This window comes from Bidens hawaiensis, unplaced genomic scaffold (assembly GCF_021521415.1).
Source record: "Bidens hawaiensis isolate Kalapana, Puna unplaced genomic scaffold, B.hawaiensis_p1.1 tig00000326_1, whole genome shotgun sequence".
Classification (NCBI taxonomy): Eukaryota; Viridiplantae; Streptophyta; class Magnoliopsida; order Asterales; family Asteraceae; genus Bidens; species Bidens hawaiensis.
Genome location: NW_027491025.1, coordinates 6704413 through 6730559, shown reverse-complemented (window position 1 = coordinate 6730559; position 26147 = coordinate 6704413). Strand labels below are relative to the sequence as shown.

Sequence of the window (26147 nt, the reverse complement as noted above, 5' to 3'; positions counted from 1 at the left end):
TTTATTTCTCAAATTGTAAGTCGTTATAACTTCATCAAGCAAGTCAAACAATTTTTCGGCAGTATGTGGGTACATGAAGTTTTCAAAAGCTATGGTTCGTTTCATCAATTGCCATGTCACCGGATCAACCCAATGAGCGGTGACACATATGTATGATTCGGGCAACCCGTATGCTGTCGACCAAATATCGGTAGTTAAACTAACCATCGCTAGTAAAGAATGAAAAAACTCGATTAACTCTTTTTTAGCACACTCCCACAACTTGATACAATGACGTCTTAAGGTAGTACGACTTACATGTGTGTATCGTGGTTGTAGAGTTTCTCGAATCAACGACGTCAAATCCGGGTCATCAAAGTGGTTAAACGGCAAACCTCGTTAAATAACGAACTTTGCCATTCTATCTTGAACATGAGTCGTGTTGTAACGAAATAGCGTACCATCTTTACCCAAGTCAACTTGATCGGTCGCGCCAATCCCTTTCAAGGCCGGGCAATATGAATTCTCGATGTGCTTTCTCAAAGTCGAGTTGGAATCGTGTTTTAATTGTTTTCCACATAGTTTGCAACGAGCCTTTTGATCACATTCGGCATTGACAACCAAATCCCAATTCTTCCATACGTCTTGGTTTCGGGTATGGGTGATGACCGCAAGAACATTTGGGTCCTCCATAGCACGAACGGGTTCAATAAAAACATTCTTCTTAGCCTTCTTGTTAGTTTTTTTGATGGGTGCCATAATAATATTTAGTTGGATGGCCGGGTTTGCTAAAGGAGAAGTTTTTTTGTTTGTTTTTGAGTTTGGTGGTGAAACAAGTAATGGAAAACAACTTATATATAGGTTTTGGGCTACAAGAACCGGTTCCAACGGCTATATTACCATTGGAACCGGTTACAACGGCTCTTTTGTTTCTCAAAAACCGGTTCCAACGGCTATATTACCGTTGGAACCGGTTACAACGGCTCTTTTGTTTCTCAAAAACCGGTTCCAACGGCTATATTACCGTTGGAACCGGTTCCAACGGCTAGTTTGACCAGTGTTTGACCTTTTTAAAAAAAACCGCCAAAACCGGTTATTTCGGGTAGGAACCGGACCGGGTACACTTAGGAACCGGGTAGGAACCGGGTTGGAACCGACTAGGAAATACAAATAGGGGAACCGGATATGATATTCGGGTACAATAATACCCAAACGGGGTATTTGCTCCATCGGGTAGGAACTGGAACCGGTTCCGGAACCGGTTTTTTTTTGTGCACGTCTACTTGTTGGTTTACATTCGGTAACTAGAAGTATTTTTTAGTTTTTATGATATCAAAATTTTGTACATTATATATTTTGTTTAGGGCTTTTTATCTTTCTTTCTTTCGTTTTTTCCTTCTAAACATTAAACACTAGTTTTTAGACCCCGCCGCGTTGCGGCAAAATTGTTAGTCATAGTATTAGATTGCTGCGGGTTTTCTCTAAATGAATTAGCATGTTGGATATCACAATTAGTTTAACATAGCAACTCGGATAAAAGATTCATCACTCTTTAAAACCAACCATTGTATAGCACCACACATTGCAATATAACAAAATAACTAACTACACAGTGACAACTCTGGCTTGTTCAAATTCCCCTAAGAAATAACAAACACATAAGAAAGGGAAAAAAAAAGATAAGCAGGTTTTTTAGAATTGACTTGTTCGGCGTCATTTGCAGCATTCATCTTCCTAGAAATTATTATCATTATCACATGAGCACCGGTTATTGACACCTGCATATGAAAACATAAAAGAATTTCAGCAAAACGGGTCATAAGAATACAAACTTTGGATCAACGGACAGATAGATCATATCAGGTTCTGGTCATAACAATCCAATCTACGGACAAACATAAACTGACCAAAATGATGTAAAACTTTAAAGTCATATTTGATTTAGTTACAACACAATAGGTGATACACGATCCAGAAATAAATTATCCAATATTATAACCATCATTGTCAGAATAACCCTGCTAACATATCTACTACTAAATAACTTAAATGGTGGTCCATGAATTAGTATATATCATTTATAAACTAAATCAACTAACATCACTTACTATAACGATGTCTACAGAAAAACAATAAAACATTGATTACATAAACCTCAAGACAATAACTTGATATGAAATGCAGTTACCATGGCGGTGATTAGCGTCAAAAGCAGTAAACGCAAAAGTTACCTAAAGATCATCTATAGCAATCCACAAAAAATGATTCCTTAAGCTGCCAAAAACACCACACAAAAGCTGCCAAAAACACCATACAAAATAAAAATCCCGAAAACCATCAGAATTCAGAAATTGAATGACTTTCATGCAGGTAATAGTTGAGAGTGATTATAATTTAGAGGGCAAACATATCCAAACTCATTAAGGCTCCGATATTATATCACTCTTAGCAGAAATTTTAGAACGCATCATAGCCAACAGCAATACGTATTGAAAGTATGAAACTATTGTATAAGCATTTCATCAAACGCCTTATAGGTACAGTTAGGCTCAACAATCCAACATTACGCTCAGATATTCATAGCTGCAATTCTAGTTATTATTATTAAGTAGTAATTTAATTATATGCATTCTCATTGTACCCTACCCTGTGTATAATAAGTAATGAACTCAATTTTATACTCAATTCAATTCTGTAATTCCAAAGGAAACAAACCTAACTCGGGTAGGCCCGTGGATAAACTCTAATTATGCAAAATACCAATAATCTTAAGATATATGTATGTATTTAACATCACTACGAATGCTTATAAGTAATATTTACTAACGCGCTGCTTGAATTTGATTGAGATCAACGGATACAAATAGTATGGAACACTTGGAAAACAAGATGGGAATCAAAATCCAGGCGCTAACGGACATCATGTTACACCGGTTTTCTGGGGTCGACCACAAATTGACCGCCATTGAACAACTTTTGAAAAAGCTAATCGACCCGCAAAACCCAACGGAAGGAGGAATAGAGCTCGGTAAAAGCTAAGACAAAGGAATGAAGGTGCTAATAGAGGGAGGTGATGGCGGGTCATTCCATGAATGTGGGCCCAATAAACCATTGCAGGCCCAGATTGCATCAGATGGTGAAAACCAAGAAACTGGAAACGCGCACGAAAAAAGGTGTTATTTGACAGATGAAAACATGGGAGAAGAAGGAAATGAGTTCGGTAAAAACCAAGACGAAGGAAAGAAGGTGGCATAAGAGGGAGGTGATGGCGGGCGATCATGTGAGTCAGGGCCCAGGAAACCATTGCAGGCTGAGATTTCATCTGTTGGTAAAGACCAACAAACTGAATACCCGCCAGAGAAAATGCTCAATTTGACAGATAAAAACATGGGAGAAGAAGGAACCGTGTGCAGTAAAAGTGATGGAAAGAAGGTGGAAATAGGTGAATCTGTGTCCAAAAAGGTGGAATTAGGGGGAGGTGATGAATTTGGGCCTAAGAAACCATTGCGTGCCGAGATTTCATCAAATGATGTTGATCAAGAAACTCGTGATCAGAACAGGGGCCCACTAGGAGGGCCTAGTTTTAATCACCAAGGTAGACATGGGCCACCGTGGGAGGCTGGAGGGTCGTGTGGGTGGGTCAGCCTGTATACTCAACACTATCGCACATATAATCCACATGGGTCTAATTATAGTTTTGGAAAAGGTTTTTGTGGGCCTGCTTGGGTGGGTCTGCAGGAAACAGATTTTGGTAAGAAAACGGGCCTTCTTTTGGGTCTCATTAGTTTACATTTAAAGATCAGTTTGTAAATAGTTTTGTTGAAGGTTGTCCCAAAACCCAAATAGAAACGGGCCTGGGGTTTGCGTCAAAGATGGTCAACGCTGATTTAACAGAAAAGGGATTTAATTTTGGGGGTCAAGATGACATTTTTAAAGATTCTGATGTTTTATTACAAGATTCTTTAAAACCCTACCAGTGGGCCGAGAAAGATTCTGGCCCGTTGGGTAAAGCATTACAAAGTGAGACTAATAATGAATCGGGCTCTGTTGAATGTGATAAAGATCTTGGTTGGAGTACATTAGTGGAAGCAAAAACTGATCTGGAACATGGTGGACAAATGAAGGTGGGCTCAAAACCCGAAGGGTCAAATGAATGTGGGCCCAAAACCCGAAGACGCAGACAGAAGGTGAAGAAAGCTGACGTAACTGGGTGCGCTGGAAATATATCTGAAAACTACACTGAAAAGGGTGTCAAAAGAACCAATCAAGACGTCATTTTTAAAGATTCTTTAATATCTAATCATTTGGGAACAAAGGATTCTTGGAAGGGTTTATCAGGTGAAAAATTTGTCAAAACGGGCCAAGATGGTATTTTCAAAACTTCCTTCAAGTCTGATCAGTGGGGTACGAAGAAAACGAGGATGGGTTCATGGAATAAATGGAGTAAAGATTCTTCAAAACCTGACCCATGGCCCAAGAAAGATTCTGGTCTGTTTGGTAAAGATATAGAAACCGAAACAAATTGTGAATCGGGCTCGGCTGAATGTGATAATGGTCTTGATTGGAGTAAATTAGTGGAAGCAAAAACTGATTCCCGACATGTTTGGGGTCTTAAAAGAAAACATCCTGATAGCTCACTTGGGGGCTCGAAATGCCCAATATCAAGTGGGCCGTTCACTGCATCCGAACGACGTGTGGATACATTCACAACTGATGAACAAGAGACTTTAAAGGAGATTGAGCCTATTCTGCAATCAATCCACAGAATCATGCATCACAAAGGGTAATATCTATAACCCATTGCTAAATGTGGCAAAGTGGGCTTCTTAGATGGGTTGGGTAATGGTTAAAACGGGCCGGGTTGGGTTGAACCGGATACTTTATGTCCAAAAGTTTTTTTTTTTGGTTGCATGCATTAGATACTAGGGCTGTAAACGAGTCAAGCTGCTCGTTGAGTAGCTTGCAAGCCTAACAAGGCCTTATATTTGTATAATTTTTATTTAATATATTAAATATACATTTTCATAATAATAAGCTAATGATTATAGTAATTATATATCAAGTTATCTTTAAAATAACTATATAAATATATAAAAAGTAATTATAAATGCTTAAAATTAAATAATTGAAAAATAATAAGCGAGTTGATCCCGAGCTTGAAAAACTACTAATGAGCCGAGCTCGAGCTCTCATATGCTGAACGAGTTGAGCTCGGCTCGGCTGGCTTACACCCCAGATACGGTTACAAAAGTTACCCATTATAATAACAGTAATCTATTTATGATATAAAATGACACAAGAGGTTTTATGAATTCTAACTAACTTTGTCAAGGTACAATGATGGTGATCCTTTGTCTGCTGATGATCAAACTTATATTCTTGAAAACGTCTTCAATCACCATCCAAAAAAAGCTCAGAAAATGGGTGCTGGAGTCGATTACATCATGGTACATTTTTTTCCATCAATGTACATATACTAAATTACAAATGGATTGTGCGGTTCTGTGCTTATGTAACACAGTTATATGTATTTTGTTTATTTTTCATATGTATTTTGTTTATTTTTACATATAGTTAACTGTCAACATGCAGGTCGACAAGCATATGAAAGGAAGTCGGTGCTTCTATGTTGTATCTATCGATGGTCGTAAGAAGACTTTTCCTACTTTAAATGTTTGAAGAATTTTATAAAGAAGACTTGACCGATTGAATTTTTAGTTTTATACAACTCGGATATGAGATGACCAGTTTATTAAACGGATTTACATAAGTCAAAACTGATTTACTATACGGGTTAGACCTGTGACACAAATTTCTAGATTGTTTAGTATTAGCGTTATATCATGTTTTAGATCGTGTCAAGCTGCTTTTAAGCCCGGTAATATATTTTAGCTTTTGAAGAAAATGTCGAACGAAGGTAAACCTCTTCGACTGTAAGTAGTGATAGTAACTAGTGTGTACATGTGAACTGTTTTAAGCCCACTAATATGAAATATATATATTTATATATGTATTAGGCGTACATGAACCCAAAAGTTCCATGAATTAGAAATAGAGGTGTTCAATAAACCGAAAACCAAACTGTATCCGTAACCTCAATAACTGATCCGAATAGCAAATTTGGTTTTCGGTTTGGTTAATGACCAAATCTGAATTGGGAATTCGGTTTTTGGATCGGATAACATATAATTAAATTTTTGAATTCAGTTTGTTTGGATTACCGAATTAACTGAATATAACCATTGTATACGATTAAGTTTGGAGTCATTTACAAATACAGGATGCAAAGGAGAAAGTATTAAGATCTTTTTCACTTCATAAACCTTCTTTTACAAGCATTTGTGATTTGCCTACTAAGATTGCATGTTATGGTATCTTTCCATTTGTATGCACGGGCTACAGTATAGTTCTAAAACTGAAAAGGGATAAATGCAAATTGAATTCGGTGTAATTCGATTTTAATCGAAACCGAACCGAAATAAATTTGGTTGAATTCATTTCGGTTAGACAATTACGAATTTGGATTCGGTTCGGATAACGGATAGGGACAAAAAATAAAAAAATAAATAATTATTGTTAAGAATGTATTTATAATTTTATATGGAATTTTTTGAAAGACGGTTGCATATTAAAACTAGTAAGGAGCTAAGGTCATGTACAACAAAAGGAAAGAAAAAATTACATTGCAATTACCAAGGGAAGTTTAAAAAATTATAACGACTCAAATTCTCCTAGTCTGAGTGACTTTAGTTTTGCCCGGTTCTTAATCCAAAGAAAAAAGGAAGATGACTTTATGTCTCCAATCACTTTGTCAATGGAAGGGGGGGTTTATGTGATATTGTAAACAAAATTCACATTTAACTTTAATCTCCCTGACAACTTTTTAAGAAAAAATAAAGTTTAAAAAAAGAAAAGTTCATGTTTAATTATAGAAAAGGTAAAAATTTGGTCTTCTGCAAAAATCTTTACATGTTTTCATACAAAGAGAAAGAGTGTCTAGGTTTACATTGTAGTTGTAGTAGCAATAAATATGATATGTATTATGTTTGATGCTATAGTAAACTGAATAGTGAGGATTTAAAAGTTACAACAAAAAACAAAAATATATGTTGTATTTTTAGATTAGAAGAAACTAGGTAATGATTTGTGAGTGAAATCTGATTTATTTATTTTCTGTTCACGCTCGATTACGGGGAATGTGCATGTTATTTACCTAAATTTGACAATTTCGTTTCATTTTCTATTGTTATTTCGTTTGTTTTGGGAATAGATTCCTAAAATTGATTCAATTTTGCAGGAATCGGGATGATGGGTTCGATATGTATTTCAAGTTATACTGGCTAAGATTCGCTCTAAAAAACTCCGATTTAATGATTTGTTTGTACTCCACTTGTTTCTAATCATTTGACAAAGAGAATGATGTTTCAGGGTTTAGGGTTTGGACAAACAACAATGGCTTCGATTTGGAGCCCTGTTTTTCTCAGCTAAAAAGGTAAGTAGAAACATCTTAAATTTTGTTAAAATTGTTTGGTTATTTTGCGTTTTGTTGAAGGCTTTCGAGGATTACGTGGCTTAATTTTGCGTTTTGAAGACAAAATATACGCAACAAATCTTGAAATTTGTTGGAGTACGCCATGCTAATGTGCCTCAGATGATTCATATCGTTCTCTTCCTTCAACAATGTAACATCCTAATTATTCTAATAATAAATAAAGAAAGTCGTGTTTTAATTATCGTGTGTTAATATTTAATTGGTATTAAATATAAAAGTGTCATGGACTTGGATTAATTAAGAGGGATTTAAGGGTAATGGGCTTTAGGAGATATAAATACCCCCTTAAACCATCCTAAAACCCTAAATCCTCATTTTCATCTTCCATAATCTCTACACACTCAAAAACACACACATTCACCACACCACATACGGCCGCCGAGAGAGGGAGCGAGATCCGAGTCCAACGAACGCTAGTCGGGGTTAGATCGTTATTACACGAGCTATATACAAGATTGAGAGTTCATAACCAAGTTAAACGAGATCCAAACGAGCATTTAAGGTATGTCTTTTACCTTAAAGTTTACGTTTTTAGTAACGTTTAACCTTGAAACTTAGAACGAGATTAGATCGGGTGTAAATAGAACGTAAAGCTGTAAACTTGATACCAAAACGAAACTAATGAACCCATAATCATGTGCGGATCGATTAAAAGAGAACCTTAAACTAGTATGGAACGTTTTAACTTAAAGGTCCAACCTTTACGCGTTTTCGGGCCGAATCTTGTTCAAAAATGGCCATGGGGATGTTCGCGAGACTGATTAACATCATCATTAAGGGTTACGGGTTGAACATGGGTGTTAATGAAGTTAAAATCAAAACCCGTCGCTACTGTTGATAACTTCGCCTATCTATATGTTCGCCCGAGGATAAGTTCGCACACATGTAAGTTCGCCAAGCTATGAACTTTGCTAGTATAAGTTCGCCCAGCTGTGAACTTCGCTAGTTATAAGTTCGCCAAGCTGTGAACTTCGCCTAATATGTTCGCTTAAGTTAAGTTCGCTTAAATGCTTAAGTTCGCTTAACTGTTTAAGTTCGCTTAAATGTATAAGTTCGCTTAACTGTTTAAGTTCGCTTAGCGACCAAGTAAAAGGAAACTAATACTAGACCGTTAGATTAGATTAGACGAGTATTTATACGTGTAACCTATATACAGTTAGCAGAGCACAATTAAAGAGAGGAATCACGATAAACGGAGAAAGGAACCGAATTCAGGTGAGTTTCTAGCCCCACTTCTTTGTTATGTTTTCAGGGCTGTGTGCATACTCGATGTGATAGTTAATACACTTACCTTAAGTGGTAAGTGTATGCCATGTGTGGATTATGTATGATGATTGCTTGACGGTGCATGAACGATCTTCAGATATTGTATGGACCGTCAGGTAGTAGTTAATGATATGTTTGATATATATGATGTATGAATGTTGTATGTATGAATGATTAAGTATGATATAAGTATGATATGTTGTCGGTACGTGACCGCTCTTCGGAGATTGCACGTATTGTCAAGTAAAGTACGTAAAGGACAGGTATGTTATAGTAGCACGAAACAGAGGGTGACCGGACCCTAATAATATCCGAGGATGAAGGGTGACAAGACCCTAATAATATCCGAGGATGGAGGGTACCGGACCCTAATAATATCCGAGGTATGTAGGGCGAATGCTCTTTATAACGTAAGGTTAGTTATGAATGTATATGAAGGACTGATGGACAGGTTAAGTATGAAATGCGTACCTTCGGGCACGTATATGTGTATGTAAAGTAAGTCATGTGATTATCTAGAACTCACTCAGCGTAGCTGACTTTTAGTATGCACGCAGGCAAATAGGTTGAGACAGCTCGCGTGATTGAAGACGCATGGCATGGAATCGAAGATACTGGCATCTCGAAGAAATGTTGTGATTAGGATAAGGTGGTGTGTATTTATTTAGCTCTTCATATGTATTCTGATTTAATTTCTTAGGTTGACTGCTAATTATTTTGTGTAAAAGAAAATAACCTGTGTTTTGAGTACAATCAAACTATAATCAAACAATCGTCTGTAAGTCGTTCGGTTATTCCGGTTCAGTTATTTGTTTCCCAATGGACAACCAAAAACCCAAGCCTATAACTTCCTTTCTGAGTAGGCACATGCTTTTATTTGTTTTGTTCTTATAATTGACATGCAGAGGGTTGAATTTCTGTTTTCTAATACATTATTTTTGTACATTAGTTAAATGTTTTACAATGGTGCTAACTGATTCATTAGGTGCCGTTAAAAAAAATAATCTGATTCTTTAGGTGCAAAAATATGTTTAACCCAATGTTTCACCAGTTTTAATACGTTTACTGGTTTGCCTTACGGGTTAACACCGGCTTAAGGGATACGGGTCAAAAACATGATGTAATGGATTAAGGATCAGATGACTAGCAGACCAGAGCTATTCTGGTTGTCCATTTTGACACCCACACAGGCCTCATCCATTTTCTGATTTGGTTCCATTGACACACACACAGGCATCCCGGTTCATCGTCGTCAATTCTGTAATTCAAGATAAATAATGTTATTATTCTTTGCTGCATAAACTGATTATGTTACATTATGGTAGTCATTTACTTTAATAATAATTTATATTTATTTAGTATATACTTAACATGCTTGTATGCATGATTTATATATCCTGACCCTTGCGTAATTGTCTTTTGTTGCAGTTGTTTCGCATGTAGTAAGACCAGCTTGCAGTATGAGTTCGTCTTCAACAAGGTATGTTGCGTTTAAAATGCATTTCTTCTATGTGTAGGTTTTTGTTAGTACAGTATGTATAATAGTCTTTAGTTACATGTTTTCTCTTAGCCTACTACTTTGCACCTTCTTTGGAATACTGTTATTTTACTTTAGTCATAATCTGTTTTATTTTTTTACTATATTGCACTTGTACTTATTTGTTACTTCCTTTGTGACGAACAAAAACTGTTTGCCAAATGTCCACGTCGAGAAAACGTCGAAAATCCATAGACTATTCATTAAGGCCGGTGGAATCTGCGTTTGACAACAATGACGTTTTCAATGACACCTTCTCTACCCGTCTGTCTGCAATGTTTCATGCATCTACGTCTTATACGTCTCTTTACATGGATAGCGGAGACTGTGGCTGTGTTTGTGAGTTCGCCTTTTTCTGGTATGAAGAACGGTGTATTGCCGCTTCCGCTAATCCTTATCCAAGATATACACAATGCTGCAAAGGAGGTACCGTTAAGCTGCCATTTGTAAATACATAACATACTAATTCTGAATTTATATTTTATAGACATCGAACAACTCAAGAAAAAAACCAATGTGTAAATGCTGCAACAAACAGGACCTACACACTCTTTTTGGACATCCATAGGCCCGTAATGAAACTGCAAAAAATAAATCACTAACGCTTTTGTAATCAACCTAGGACCAGGCTTACACTCTTTTTTGACATCCATAAGCTCGCAATCAAGCTGCAAAGAGAATTCACTAATGCTTTTGTAGTTATGTAATGAAGACATATCACCTATGTAATGTAAATGCTACCGTAAATATTATATAATCAAAATATGAATGCTTTTGGTACACATAATCCATTTACGTATTAACTCGCAAATACATGCACCCGCTGCAAAGCGCGGGTACAAATGCTAGTTGTAAATCAAATGGTAATTTATGGAATTTAATTCAATTGAACACGATATACAAGTTTACTTATTAGCCCTGCTTGCGGTGCGCACATATGATGTATATATGTGTGAACCCTTGGGTGGGCAAAAGTGAAATTGCACTAATTTTGACGTTATTTTACTAATCTCGTGAAAATAACGTTAAAAGTGACGGACGGTTAATCAGGCATCATGTAGTGGCGTTGATAGCTGAAAGATAAGGGTACATGCACCGATCAGTTGGTGTCCCGATGATTGAGTGCTATGTGCCTTATGTCCAAGGCTTGATGCAAAACTACTATCGAGCCGGGGGTCTCACCGGAAGCAGCCTCTCTATCCCAATGGGGTAGAGGTAAGGCTGCCTACATCTTACCTTCCTCAGACCCTACCATAGCTTTGCTATTGGTGGGATATACTGAGTACGATGATGATGTGATGATGATACAAGTTTACTTATATGCTCTCATTTTTTACTTTCATTTAGTATCCAGAGTTATAATTTCTCATAATAATAGGATGCACTGCAAATAAAAACACAACAAACATTAAACCTTAGCATGCTAACAAGCATATAAAAAACTCCTATAACCACAAAAACTATACTTAAACACCAACCTAACTATAAACCTATGTAAGTCCAAAACAAACGTACAACAACAAGCCTATACAAACATTAAGCCCAAACAGCCCCTTAAACTTCGAATTATTAAATTAAAATTATAAATTAAAAATTAATCTTACCAAATATTTGATATAAAATTCCTATAAAATAAGAATATACTAGAAATTAATATCTTATTTTTTTAAAAAAGATATTACATATAAGTAGTAAACAATTTTATAGTAAAAAAAAAATAAGCGGTCATGAGTCTCACCAAACCCATATAGTTTTTAAAATGGGTTGTAATGTATCATTTATTTGTGAAACCTTTTCATCATCAAATTCTAATTAGATTATTAATTTCTTTACAATAAATAAAATTAAAAAAATCCCAATAAATATATAAATATTAGAAACGGATAATGTAACCAAACTCATATAGTCTTTAAACGGTTTATACTCATCTCAATACAAATGGTCCAACTATAAACTGCAATTCCAACCAAACTATAAACCTATAAATCTCAATTTAAAAAGTCCAAACGTTAAAAAATATAATAACGTAATAAACTAATATATGCGTATTAAGAGTTGAGTTATAATAAGAAGATTAGTTTTTGTAGGAAGGATAGGAAATAATCTTGTCCATTTATTTTAGACTTGAATGAGTGAGATTGGATTAGAGAGAAAATCAAGTGTAAAACAAGGGTAGAGGCATAATAGGGATAACACATTTGTTGACTTTCTCTCTCCATATGCAAGACACATGTCAAATTCCCCCATCATTTTAAAACGTCCATACTTTTTTATACGACATTTTTTTTTCAAAACAATTTCACCTTAATAACGAGTGTTTTTTTATCTTTTATATGAGTATCTTATTGATATATAAAAAAAATCATGGGTTTTTTACAAATTGTGTTTTACAAAATTATGTTATATAATTGTGTTTTATTTTTTCATAGTGTTTTTTGCATTGTGTTTTCTACATTGTGTTATTTAATTGTGTTTTTCATTGTGTTTTTATTTTCATAGTGTTTTTTCCATTGTGTTTATTTACATTGTGTTTTTTTATAGTGTTTTTCATTGTGTTTTTTTCGGTGGCCATTTTCGGTTGATCATTTCAGTAATTGTTTTTCGGCAATTTTTCTGGTAAAATTTTTCGGGGATTGTTTACCGGTGACTTTCCAACGAATTTCCCAGCGAAATTTCCGAAGACTTTTCCGGCAAGCTGGCGGTGGGCGGTGGTGGTTGTAGGAGATGAGTGAAAATTTAAGTGGGTTTTTAAGATTAATTAAATGGGTTTTTGAAATTAAATTAAGTGGGTTTTCAATATTAAGATAGTAGACTAAAATACTCTCCTTCATAGTCTTCTTAGGAAAATCAAACTTCTTATTTGAACATTTCTCTACGTATTAAATCAAATTAGAAAAATAAAATTGCAAAATGACTAAAAATAAAAACCTAAATAAACCCACTTAACACGCAGGCTAAAAGCTAGTATATATATATATATATTGTAACACCCCGACCAAAGGCGGATTATACATCGGGGCGCCACATATTGTTTCATTACTCGTGACACTATTGGGTGTCAATATTTAATAAATATATTCATTCACGCACGCGCAACGTAAACACGAGATAACATAAATCAATATATTATAAGGCAAAATATTCGAACAACAATAACTTGTCTTGATACATTTTAATCTAGGTCCAAAAGTAAAAACGTCCTACGTGTCCACAAGCTCCAAATGTAGCTACAGCAAACCTGAACATGTGTTAAAATAAAACGTCAAACACTTGCGTGTTGGTGAGAAATCAAGTTTAATACAATACATAGATAACAATAAATCTGCGCGCAACATGTGTATGTCTGGTTTTCAACAAGGGTGTAATCCGATCGGGACCAACTCTAAGATTCATACTCATAGACTGCCAGTGCTCACAATTGAGCTCACAAACAAGAAAGACTGTGCAAGTGTAAACAAAAGAGAAAATCATAAACGATAGTTCTCCCGTGTTCATCTAATGGTACCATGAGAACTGCGGAATAGACCGACAAGACGGTTAATGATCCACACATACAAATAAACAGCCAAGTCTACGTCCTCAACACATGGGATACTGCGCGACTAAAGTTCATAAATAAGTTTAAGACTCTAAGTTTGTATGAACACATGAACATCCCAAAACATTAAAAATAAAAAGGGATTAGGTACGAGATTACTCACTTGATAAACGATGCGGTATAAGATAAAGCAAGAACCAACTTTAAACAAGCACAAGTTATCCTATAAATAAGATTATTATTTTAACGATTGGTTCTAAGTCTTGATTATAAGTTAGCATAATTAATAAGTAACTTAAACAAATTATTATATATTATAGATTACCGGAAAACAGGGCAGAACAGGAGAGATGACGAAGGCAGAGAGAGGAGACGGCAGAGGATCAACGGCAGAGAGCAAAGGAAGAGAAAGATAATAAGTATTTGTGTGTGTAGTGTTAAGAAAATAGCATTATTATTTATAGGGAAACCCTAGGGAACACAATCCCTAGAAAAGGGGGAAAAGATCTTCAAAAAGTAAAAGATTCCAAAAGCAAAAGATATCAAAAGATATGGCAGCTGCAGGGGGCAAAGGAAAAGCTGACAGGTAACAGTAAACAGGCATGGGAGGGTCAGATAAAGGTACAGGTCAAGCATGGAAAAAGCAGATCTCAAAAGATAATGTCAGTCACTTTTTTTCTGTCAACCAATGGGGTTGGTGCGCATGCTGTGCCACAAGTGGCTTTTCAGACACAAGATAGGTCAGGTCAACAACACAGGAGATAAGACATCACAAAAGTAAACGGCTAGATTAAACAGAAGACTTAAAGGGTTTAGCGCGAGAAGGCATCGAGCGCACGCGCGAGGGCGAAGGCAGACAGAGAACAGTCCACAGCGCGCCGCGGGAAGAACTAAAATCCTTAGCGCGTCGCGGGAAGAACTAAAATCCTTAGCGCGTCGCGGGAAGAACTAAAATCCTTAGCGCGTCGCGGGAAGAACTACCGTTCTTAGCGCGCTGCGAGAAGAACTACAATTCTTAGCGCGTCGCGGGAAGAACTTCCGTTCTTAGCGCGCTGCGAGAAGAACTACAATTCTTAGCGCGCTGCGAGAACAGTTCGCCTTGCGTATCGCAGGAACAACTGGTCTTCGCGCAGGCTTCCTTGTAAGGAGTCTGGCGCGTGGAGCTGCGCAGACAACCTTAGGCGGGAAGGAACAAAGGACAGTTAGGGGTTCAAGGCTTAAGGGCGGAACAACGACAAGAGAGAGAAAGAGGCGGGAAGGAAAATATATTTATTATTATTAAAAGTAAAGTATAAGTATAAATAAATATTAAATCATAAAAGAAAGAGATCGGATCGGAGAAACGGGTACCTGGGTCGGGTCGGATCGGGGCAGAAGTCACAGTCTCCCCTACTTTAAGAAATTTCGTCCCGAAATTTATCTCGAAGTAGGTTGCACAGAGAACAGGTGCGGGTACTTGATCTTCATTTGATCTTCCCTTTCCCATGTAAACTCGGCTCCGCGCTTGGACTCCCTGCGAACTTTCACGATAGGGATGCGACTGCGCTTGGTTTGCTTAACCTCGCGATCCATAATCTCAACAGGCTTCTCAACGAAATGCATAGATTCATCAACTTGAACTTCATCAAGTGGAATGTGAAGGTTCTCGTCAGCTAAACACTTCTTGAGGTTGGATACATGGAACGTTGGATGCACATTACTGAGCGCGGGCGGCAGGTCAAGTCTGTAGGCAACTTTTCCTATTCGCGCGAGAATCTTAAATGGTCCAACATATCGAGGAGCAAGCTTACCTTTCTTCCCAAAGCGGACAACACCCTTCCAGGGCGACACTTTGAGGAGAACAAGATCACCAACTTGAAATTCGAGAGGCTTTCGCCTGCGATCTGCGTAACTCTTCTGTCGGCTTTTGGCAGTCAGCAGATGATCACGGATCTTGGCGATTTTATCGGTTGTCTCTTGAACAAGTTCGGGTCCTGTGATTTGAGCTTCACCCACTTCGCTCCAACAAATCGGGGAGCGGCACTTACGACCGTAAAGTGCTTCAAATGGGGCCATACCAATACTGGAATGATAGCTGTTATTATAAGAGAACTCGATCAAAGGCAGGTGCGAATCCCAATTACCTCCAAAATCAAGAACACTAGATCGGAGCATATCCTCAAGAGTTTGAATAGTTCGCTCGGACTGACCGTCAGTCTGAGGATGATATGCCGTACTCATGTCCAAGCGAGTTCCTAGCGCAGATTGGAGAGATTTCCAAAAGCGAGATATAAAACGGCCATCGCGATCGGATATGATGCTCAAAGGAGTACCATGGCGGCAGACAATTTCCTTGACATAAAGTTGCGCGAGTTGCTCAACACGGTAGTTTTCACGAATGGGCAGAAAGTGAGCAGACTTAGTCAAACGATCCACTATTACCCAAATGCTATCATGTTTGCTTGCTGTCAAAGGTAACTTGGTAATAAAGTCCATCGCTATACCTTCCCATTTCCACGTAGGAATTTCTGGTTGTTCGAGCAAACCAGATGGGCGTTGATGTTCAGCTTTTACCTTGGAACAAGTCAGGCATTTAGCTATGAACACAGCAATATCCTTTTTCATACCGGGCCACCAATAAGTGATGCGCAAATCTTTGTACATTTTATCAGCGCCGGGATGAATAGAATACCGAGATTTATGCGCTTCACTCAGGATATCAGCGCGAAGATTCTCATCAAAGGGGATCCAGATGCGATTGAGATAGCAGAGAATTCCACTCAGATTAGGGACAAAGTGCGCTTCCGCGCCACACGCTAACTCGGCGCGAAGGTTACCATTACTGATGGATGCGCGCTGCGCGTCGCGAATGCGTGATTCAAGATTGCTCTGAATCGGCGCAAAGTGAAGCTGCGTGCGCGGCAAGATACAGTTAAGCTGGCTGGGTTTACGGCTGAGCGCATCAGCTACCACATTAGCCTTACCAGGATGATACCGGATCTCACAATCGTAATCGCTGATGAGTTCGTTCCATCGGCGTTGCCTCATGTTGAGTTCCTTTTGATCAAAGATATGCTGAAGGCTCTTATGGTCAGTGTAGAGGATACACTTGGTACCATAAAGGTAGTGTCTCCAGATCTTCAAGGCAAATACCACTGCGCCTAGTTCGAGGTCGTGAGTTGTGTAATTCTTTTCATGAATTTTAAGTTGCCTTGACGCGTAAGCGATAACCTTGCCTCGTTGCATAAGTACACAACCGAGACCTTGGTTGGAGGCATCGCAATACACGACAAAATCTTCATTACCCTCAGGTAGCGCAAGGACAGGAGCTTCACACAACAAACGCTTGAGCGTCAGAAAGGCTTCTTCTTGCTTCGAGCCCCAAATATACGGTTTACCTTTGTGCGTCAGAGCTGTTAAAGGCAATGCGATCTTTGAGAAGTTCGAAATAAATCGCCGGTAGTAACCAGCTAAGCCCAAGAAGGAACGGATTTCGGTAGGAGTGGATGGCGTAATCCAGTTCTTGATTGCTTCAATCTTGGATGGGTCGACATGAATACCCATCTTGTTTACAACATGACCAAGAAACTGTACTTCATCCGACCAGAATTCACACTTGGAGAGCTTGGCAAAGAGCTGCTCGGCTCTAAGCTTTTGCAATACCAACCGAAGATGTTGCTCATGCTCGGCCTTGGTCTTAGAATACACCAGAACATCATCGATAAACACAATCACGAATTTATCCAAGAAAGGCCTACACACCCGATTCATTAGATCCATGAAAACGGCGGGTGCGTTAGTTAAACCGAAGGACATGACCAAGAATTCAAAATGGCCATAACGAGTTCGAAAAGCAGTCTTGGGAATATCTTCATCGCGGATGCGCAACTGGTGATAGCCAGAGCGGAGATCAATCTTGGAGAAACAAGAGGCACCTTGGAGTTGATCAAAGAGGTCGTCAATACGCGGTAAGGGATACCGGTTCTTAATGGTGAGTTTGTTCAACTCGCGGTAATCGATACACATGCGAAACGTACCATCTTTCTTTTTAACGAACAACACCGGAGCACCCCAGGGCGAAGAGCTAGGGCGAATGAATCCCTTAGCGGTCAACTCTTGAAGTTGGCTTGCCAATTCTTGCATCTCAGCGGGCGCAAGACGGTAAGGAGATTTAGCTACGGGGGAAGCACCAGGGACAAGATCAATACGGAACTCGACTTCACGAGCGGGAGGGATACCAGGAAGATCATCAGGAAAAACTTCAGGGAAATCACGCACAACAGGGATTTCGCGAAGTTTCTTCTTTCCTTCATCGGGTTTGACCACATGGGCTAAAAATGCAATACACTTCTTCCGCATGAGTCTTTGGGCTTCGGCGCAAGACATGAGCTTAAGACCACTGGAGGGTTTCTCGCCGTAGACGTGAAGATCACCGTTTTCTCGAGGAATGCGAATCAACTTCTTGGCGCAAATAACTTCGGCGCGATTATTCGAGAGCCAGTCCATACCAATGATAACATCAAAGCTTCCAAGAGGCATGGGGATGAGGTCGATCAGAAAATCGTTTTCGTTAAGGTTAAGCGTGCAATTTTTAATCACTGAGTTAATTAAAACAGTTTCGCCATTAGCCAATTCAACTGAAAAATTTTCTTTTAAATCGTTGCGCGGTCGCGCAAGCTTCTGCTCAAACGCGCGAGAAATAAAACTTCGATCGGCGCCAGTATCAAAAAGTACGGAAGCATAAAATCCGTTAAGCAAAAATGTACCATTAACTACGTCATTATTCGCTTGCGCTTGGTGCGCGGTTATGTTAAAAGCTCGTCCGCGTGTCACTTGGTTCGAAATCTGGTTCACCGGATTCGCTTGCGTAATCTGAACTTGTAGCCTCGGGCATGCGTTCCGGAAATGACTGGGATCACCGCAGTTGAAGCACGATCTGGGTCGTGGGTTTTGGTAGGTTGGTTGTGGGTTCTGCGGGTAGACTGGTGGTGTTGGCGCAATTGGATTGGCGGGAAGGACTCTACAGTTTTCTGCAAGGTGACCAGCGCGGCCACATCGGTTACAAAGTCGACATGGGACTTGAGGTGGGTGGTGGAGTTTACAGGTTGGGCAAAAGGGGTGGTTTCCTGTGTAGGGTTTCTTAGTTGACGGGGCAGGGAGTGCGGGATTGGTTAGGGCATAGTTGTGGACTACAGGGGGAGTTGGGTAGGCTGACAGTGGGTTAGGCGCGTATACTAAAGGTTGGTAGGCGGGTTGCTGGACTATGGGCGAGCTGGTAAGCGCGTAGACTTGTCTGCGCCTACGTTTCTGGTTATGGTTTGAGGGTTCTGGTTTGGTTTCTGCGGGTTCAGGGACAGTTTTGGTGGGTTTGGTCTTCTCAGTTCCCCGCAGGAACAGAGTTCCTGCTCTGACATGGTTGTCGCTGAGCACAGCGGCCAATTCGATGGCGTCAGAGAGGGTAACTGGGTTTCTGGCCCATACAGAATCTTGAATTTCCATGGGGAGACCCCCAAGGAATTTCTCTATGGCTCGGCGGGAAGGGGTAACAAGGTGAGGGACAAGCAGGCTTAGTTCATGGAAGCGCGTCGCGTACTCGCGCGCTTCACCGCTGTATTGCTTAAGATTCCAAAATTCCTCCTCCAGGCGCTTAACTTCGTTGGGAGGGCAGAATTCTCGCGTCAGAATTTCCTTGAATTCCTCCCATGTCATGCTAGAAGCAGCTTCTGCGCCACGCGCATGAGCTACTCCATTCCACCATGTAAGCGCCCTTGATTCCAGGACACTGGAGGCATATAGGGTTCGTCTGTCTGAGGGGCATTGGGTGTGGAGGAAAGTGTTTTCTATTTTCTCAAGCCACTGGAGCATCACGGTGGCTCCTTCAAGCCCTGTGAATTTCGGAGGGTTACCCGCATTAAAGGACTTAATGTTGTAACCGGAGGTATTGTTTTGGCTCAAAGCTTGGGCTATTGCGGCGGCCATTTCCTGGGAACGTTGCTGTCTACGCCTGCGCGAGGCTTCTCTCCTCTGAAATTGGCGAGATAGCGGAGGCATTCTATAAAAGTTTTAGTTTGTTAATATCTTAGCGCAAAGTATAATCTTATAAAGCTTGGTTTCGCGGGGTTAGATACCATCAACAGTTAAAGTAAAACATGAATTTGAATGCAAACTTAATACAGATAACAAGTTCGAATCGAGAATCGACAATTCATGTATCACCATGACTTTCCGAATTCTCAATTTAAAATGACTAGTAAACGAGTATTGGAGATTGACGATTCATGTATCACCATGACTTTTCAATCTTCAATATAAAATATACAAGAAAATGAGTATTGGAGGTTGGCAATTCATGTATCACCATGACTTTCCAAGTCTCCAACCTCAGAACATAATCGTAAATGGAATTTGAAAATCAACTATTCATGTATCACCATGACTTTTCGGATTTTCAATCCCAACAAACGAATATGTAAGTAAAACCAATAAAAATCGAAATTCAGCAAAAATCGAAATATCGCGAAATAAAACATAAAACCATACGCTGCGTCTGCGCAAGCATATTTATAAATAACGAGTAATTAACAATAAGCGCGCAAACATGAGATTTCTCTCATGCGCGAGAAGGGACTCTTAGGTATTCTAGGCCGTTACGTCTAACCACCTATCCTAAAGTCAACGAGCTCTGATACCAATCTGTAACACCCCGACCAAAGGCGGATTATACATCGGGGCGCCACATATTGTTTCATTACTCGTGACACTATTGGGTGTCAATATTTAATAAATATATTCATTCACGCACGCGCAACGTAAACACGAGATAACATAAATCAATATATTATAAGGCAAAATATTCGAACAACAATAACTTGTCTTGATACATTTTAATCTAGGTCCAAAAGTAAAAACGTCCTACGTGTCCACAAGCTCCAAATGTAGCTACAGCAAACCTGAACATGTGTTAAAATAAAACGTCAAACACTTGCGTGTTGGTGAGAAATCAAGTTTAATACAATACATAGATAACAATAAATCTGCGCGCAACATGTGTATGTCTGGTTTTCAACAAGGGTGTAATCCGATCGGGACCAACTCTAAGATTCATACTCATAGACTGCCAGTGCTCACAATTGAGCTCACAAACAAGAAAGACTGTGCAAGTGTAAACAAAAGAGAAAATCATAAACGATAGTTCTCCCGTGTTCATCTAATGGTACCATGAGAACTGCGGAATAGACCGACAAGACGGTTAATGATCCACACATACAAATAAACAGCCAAGTCTACGTCCTCAACACATGGGATACTGCGCGACTAAAGTTCATAAATAAGTTTAAGACTCTAAGTTTGTATGAACACATGAACATCCCAAAACATTAAAAATAAAAAGGGATTAGGTACGAGATTACTCACTTGATAAACGATGCGGTATAAGATAAAGCAAGAACCAACTTTAAACAAGCACAAGTTATCCTATAAATAAGATTATTATTTTAACGATTGGTTCTAAGTCTTGATTATAAGTTAGCATAATTAATAAGTAACTTAAACAAATTATTATATATTATAGATTACCGGAAAACAGGGCAGAACAGGAGAGATGACGAAGGCAGAGAGAGGAGACGGCAGAGGATCAACGGCAGAGAGCAAAGGAAGAGAAAGATAATAAGTATTTGTGTGTGTAGTGTTAAGAAAATAGCATTATTATTTATAGGGAAACCCTAGGGAACACAATCCCTAGAAAAGGGGGAAAAGATCTTCAAAAAGTAAAAGATTCCAAAAGCAAAAGATATCAAAAGATATGGCAGCTGCAGGGGGCAAAGGAAAAGCTGACAGGTAACAGTAAACAGGCATGGGAGGGTCAGATAAAGGTACAGGTCAAGCATGGAAAAAGCAGATCTCAAAAGATAATGTCAGTCACTTTTTTTCTGTCAACCAATGGGGTTGGTGCGCATGCTGTGCCACAAGTGGCTTTTCAGACACAAGATAGGTCAGGTCAACAACACAGGAGATAAGACATCACAAAAGTAAACGGCTAGATTAAACAGAAGACTTAAAGGGTTTAGCGCGAGAAGGCATCGAGCGCACGCGCGAGGGCGAAGGCAGACAGAGAACAGTCCACAGCGCGCCGCGGGAAGAACTAAAATCCTTAGCGCGTCGCGGGAAGAACTAAAATCCTTAGCGCGTCGCGGGAAGAACTAAAATCCTTAGCGCGTCGCGGGAAGAACTACCGTTCTTAGCGCGCTGCGAGAAGAACTACAATTCTTAGCGCGTCGCGGGAAGAACTTCCGTTCTTAGCGCGCTGCGAGAAGAACTACAATTCTTAGCGCGCTGCGAGAACAGTTCGCCTCGCGTATCGCAGGAACAACTGGTCTTCGCGCAGGCTTCCTTGTAAGGAGTCTGGCGCGTGGAGCTGCGCAGACAATCTTAGGCGGGAAGGAACAAAGGACAGTTAGGGGTTCAAGGCTTAAGGGCGGAACAACGACAAGAGAGAGAAAGAGGCGGGAAGGAAAATATTTTTATTATTATTAAAAGTAAAGTATAAGTATAAATAAATATTAAATCATAAAAGAAAGAGATCGGATCGGAGAAACGGGTACTTGGGTCGGGTCGGATCGGGGCAGAAGTCACATATATAGGGTCAAGTTATTCTACAAAGGGTAATAAAAATGAGAAGGGTGAGAAGCCATAAATAATTGACATGTGTCAAGTGGGGACTAAAAGAAAAAGGGTATAAAGGTAATTGTACACATTTTCTCTCTCCACATGCAAGGCACATGTTAATACCCCCATCATTTTAAAATGTTTATAACTTTTTCGTATGATATTTTTTTTTTAAAAAAAAATTCATCATAATAACAAACGTTTTTTATCTTTAATATGAGTATGATTTTTGTTATATAAAATTTAAAACAAAAATCACGTCATTGTGTCTTTTCGCACACCATTGTGTATTTTCGCTTATCATTGTGTCTTTTTTCGTCATTGTGTCTTTTCGCACACCATTGTGTCTTTTCGCTTATCATTGTGTCTTTTCGCACACCATTGTGTCTTTTTGCTTCTAATTGTGTCTTTTTTTGTCATTGTGTCTTTTCGCACATCATTGTGTCTTTTCGCTTATCATTGTGTATTTTTTCGTCATTGTGTCTTTTTTCGTCATTGTGTCTTTTTGCACACCATTGTGTCTTTTCGCTTATCATTGTGTTTTTTTCGTCATTGTGTCTTTTCGCACACCATTATGTCTTTTCGCTTATAACTGTGTCTTTTTTCGTCATTGTGTCTTTTCACACACCATTGTGTCTTTCGCACACCATTGTGTCTTTTCGCTTATCATTGTGTCTTTTTTCGTCATTGTGTCTTTTTTCGTCATTGTGTCTTTTCGCTTATCATTGTGTCTCTTTTCGTCATTGTGTCTTTTCGCACACCATTGTGTCTTTTTTCGCCATTGTGTCTTTTCGCTTATCATTGTGTCTTTTTTCGTCATTGTGTCTTTCAACTCATCATTATGTTTTTTTTAAATACTAATAACACCATTGTGTAATAATAATATGTAAAAATAATGATAAAATAACAACAAATTATCTAATACATAAAACACAATGATTAATACATGTTACACAATAACTTGAAACGTAAAACACAATGGTGAATACGTATAACACAATGACCTAAAACGTAAGACACAATGGTGAATACGTATAACACAATGGCCTAAAACGTAAGACACAATGATGAATATGTATAACACAATAACTTGAAACGTAAAACACAATGGAAACAACATATTACATAATGACACAATGAACAACAAAAAAACACAATTAAAAAATCCATTAATTTTATTTTTATTTTTAAATAACAATATGATACTCATATTAAAGATAAAAAAACGCTTATTATTATGGTGACTTTTTTAAAAAAAAATAATGTCGTATGAAAAAGTTATGGACATTTTAAAATGATGGGGGAAATTGACATGTGCCTTGCATGTGGAGAGAGAAAATCAACAAATGTGGTTATTATCTTCATGCCCTTTCCATCAATTTTTATTTATTAAATTAATCTCAGCCATTCAAATCTATGATCAATGGACTGGATTCCTTCTCACCCTTCTCATATTTGTTGTCCTTTGTATTTTAACTTTACCCTATATATATATATATATATATAAAAGGGTTCAAATAAAAAGAAGTAGTTTCTTAGGAATGGTAAGAACCAATAGAATTTTGACATTTGACATTAAAACTTATGGTGAAAGAATAATTTTAGGAATTATGTCGGTTATAATGGTGAAAGAGTAATTCTAGGAAACTATGATGGTTTTTGGTAATTTTAAATCTCAACCATTGATTGATATGATCCAATGGCTATGATTTATTCTTAGTCTTCTTAGAAAACTACTTGTTTTTAGGATAACCCTCCCCTATATATATGGAGAGAGAGGTATATTATAATATATTACAATTATAATAATACGGTTGTGAAAATTGAATATAATGTCTGATTACTACTACGTACCATTCGAAATCCAATCGGAAATCCTGAAATTCCGTCCTGTGAAATCGTTGATCCGGTTTCGATCCGTCTCCAAAACATGGAAGTCTCTCATCGACGGCTCTGAATTTATCACTCGTCATAGCAGCAACAGCAGCAGCAAACATCAACTGATCTTATCATGTGAATATTCAGTTGATTTTAAGAAACAAACACATGTTTTAATCGCCGATGATGATGATGCTACTTTCCCTCACCACAGAGTTTTCCTCACTGTTCCGGTTCTGGTTAATCGCCTCCGAGCTCCTATGCTGCTCAACAGCTCTCACGGCCTCTTTTGTTTCTATGGTATGTACACCAACACAATGGCCGTTGTCTGTAACCTTTCCATACGAAAGGCCGTTGCTGTTCTTGTGCCTTTCGAGCGCGCAGACGGGAAGGAATACAGAAACATTGTGGGTTTTGGGGTCTGCCCTCAAACTATCGACCCTAAGATAATCAACATTGCAAGGACCAGGCTTCCTATCAATGGTACCATCCCTTGGCAAGTCCAGGTTTTTTCATTAACCACCCGTACCTGGAGACGTCCCCTCAGCAACAAACCCCCTCCTCGCACCACAATTCAGTTTTACTCTGCAGGTATCTGTAAATGGCTTTCTTTATTGGCTAGCTGCTGATAATGATAATGCATATAACATACCAAAACCGGTTATTGTTTCACTTGACATGACAACCGAACAATTTGGAGAACTAAACCTCCCACATACTTTAGCACACCGTTGTATTCGTAATATAATCATATCTAAGTCAAGGGAGTCTCTTATCGTGATTGAACGCAACAAGCAAGAGGCCAGTAATAATCTAGCTTTCGTTATATGGATGATGAAGGATGGTATCTCAAAGTCGCTTACAAAGCTATACACTTTTAATGTCGGCGCACCATATGCATCGTTAAAGGGCTTCAGAGAGAATGGAGAACCTATAATTGAGTTATATCATGAGTCTCAAACTTACCAACTTGTTGTTTACAATCCCCACTCAAAATGCGTCCATACGCTTAGGAGTGCTGAAACTAAATGTGCGTTCTCCATGCATCCCTACATGGAACACTACTCCTTCTTGATCACCCGAATCTTATGGTTTATAATGAAACTGAAGTCATCAAGTTTTAAGATCATGCATATGGGGTGGGTATGCCTTCAATCACCTCTTATTTCAAGAACTCAATTCAGCTATTAAGTCAGGTCCAATTTTAATTTTTTTTTAGTGCTTATTACTTTCCCTAAAAGTGTTCCCCATGTATTGATTTCCTACTTGAATTATTTGTACTATGATCTTATTATCTATTCTTGATGCATTTTTGATCCATCTTGTGCTCAAGATAAGCTTTAGTATTGTTAATAAATTTTTGCAGCCATCTATAAAGGTTTCGATCGTCTTCTGTTCATTCAAGGACATTTAAACCCTTTAGATGACGTCAATAATCGGCATGTATTATTGTGATTACTATTAATTTATAAAAATTTAACACCACACTTTACATCATATACTTGACCATTAGTGGTAAAACCAGCAGGTGGCGATTTTGAACCGTTTATAAGCAAACAGGTTAATTTAGCTCAATTTCTAACGTGCCTAGTTGGTTGAACCTAGTGGGCCGAGCGTGTTAAAATGCCATTTGAACTTGTATTCATAGGTAGAAAATCTTTTAAACTTATCTGAAAGTAAAAAGGCTGGCCGATGTGCAAATGAGTAGGTGTCCTAAATTGCTTTACTAAGACGAAATTAGAATATTATCTTTG

General features: G+C 38.5%; 2 protein-coding genes and 1 long non-coding RNA gene across 3 annotated transcripts; 2 read left to right on the top strand and 1 right to left on the bottom strand.

The window, feature by feature from the left end:
- Positions 1-1728: 1728 nt before the first annotated feature.
- LOC143621698 (uncharacterized) lies at positions 1729-2519 on the bottom strand. The gene is made up of 3 exons (XR_013151582.1): positions 2484-2519; positions 2168-2247; positions 1729-1757 (listed from the first exon to the last, which is right to left on the bottom strand). It is a non-coding gene; the product is annotated as an uncharacterized LOC143621698 (long non-coding RNA).
- A 355-nt stretch (positions 2520-2874) lies between these two features.
- LOC143621692 (uncharacterized) lies at positions 2875-5724 on the top strand. The gene is made up of 3 exons (XM_077093039.1): positions 2875-4762; positions 5312-5426; positions 5572-5724. The coding sequence occupies exons 1-3, from the start codon at positions 3852-3854 to the stop codon at positions 5656-5658; spliced, it is 1113 nt and encodes a 370-aa protein (XP_076949154.1). The 5' UTR covers positions 2875-3851; the 3' UTR covers positions 5659-5724.
- Positions 5725-24347: 18623 nt separating this feature from the next.
- On the top strand, positions 24348-25584 carry LOC143622071 (F-box protein At5g18160-like). Its single transcript, XM_077093316.1, has 2 exons — positions 24348-24899; positions 24985-25584. Exons 1-2 carry the CDS (start codon positions 24348-24350, stop codon positions 25582-25584), a joined length of 1152 nt encoding a protein of 383 aa, XP_076949431.1.
- The last annotated feature ends 563 nt before the right edge of the window (positions 25585-26147 follow it).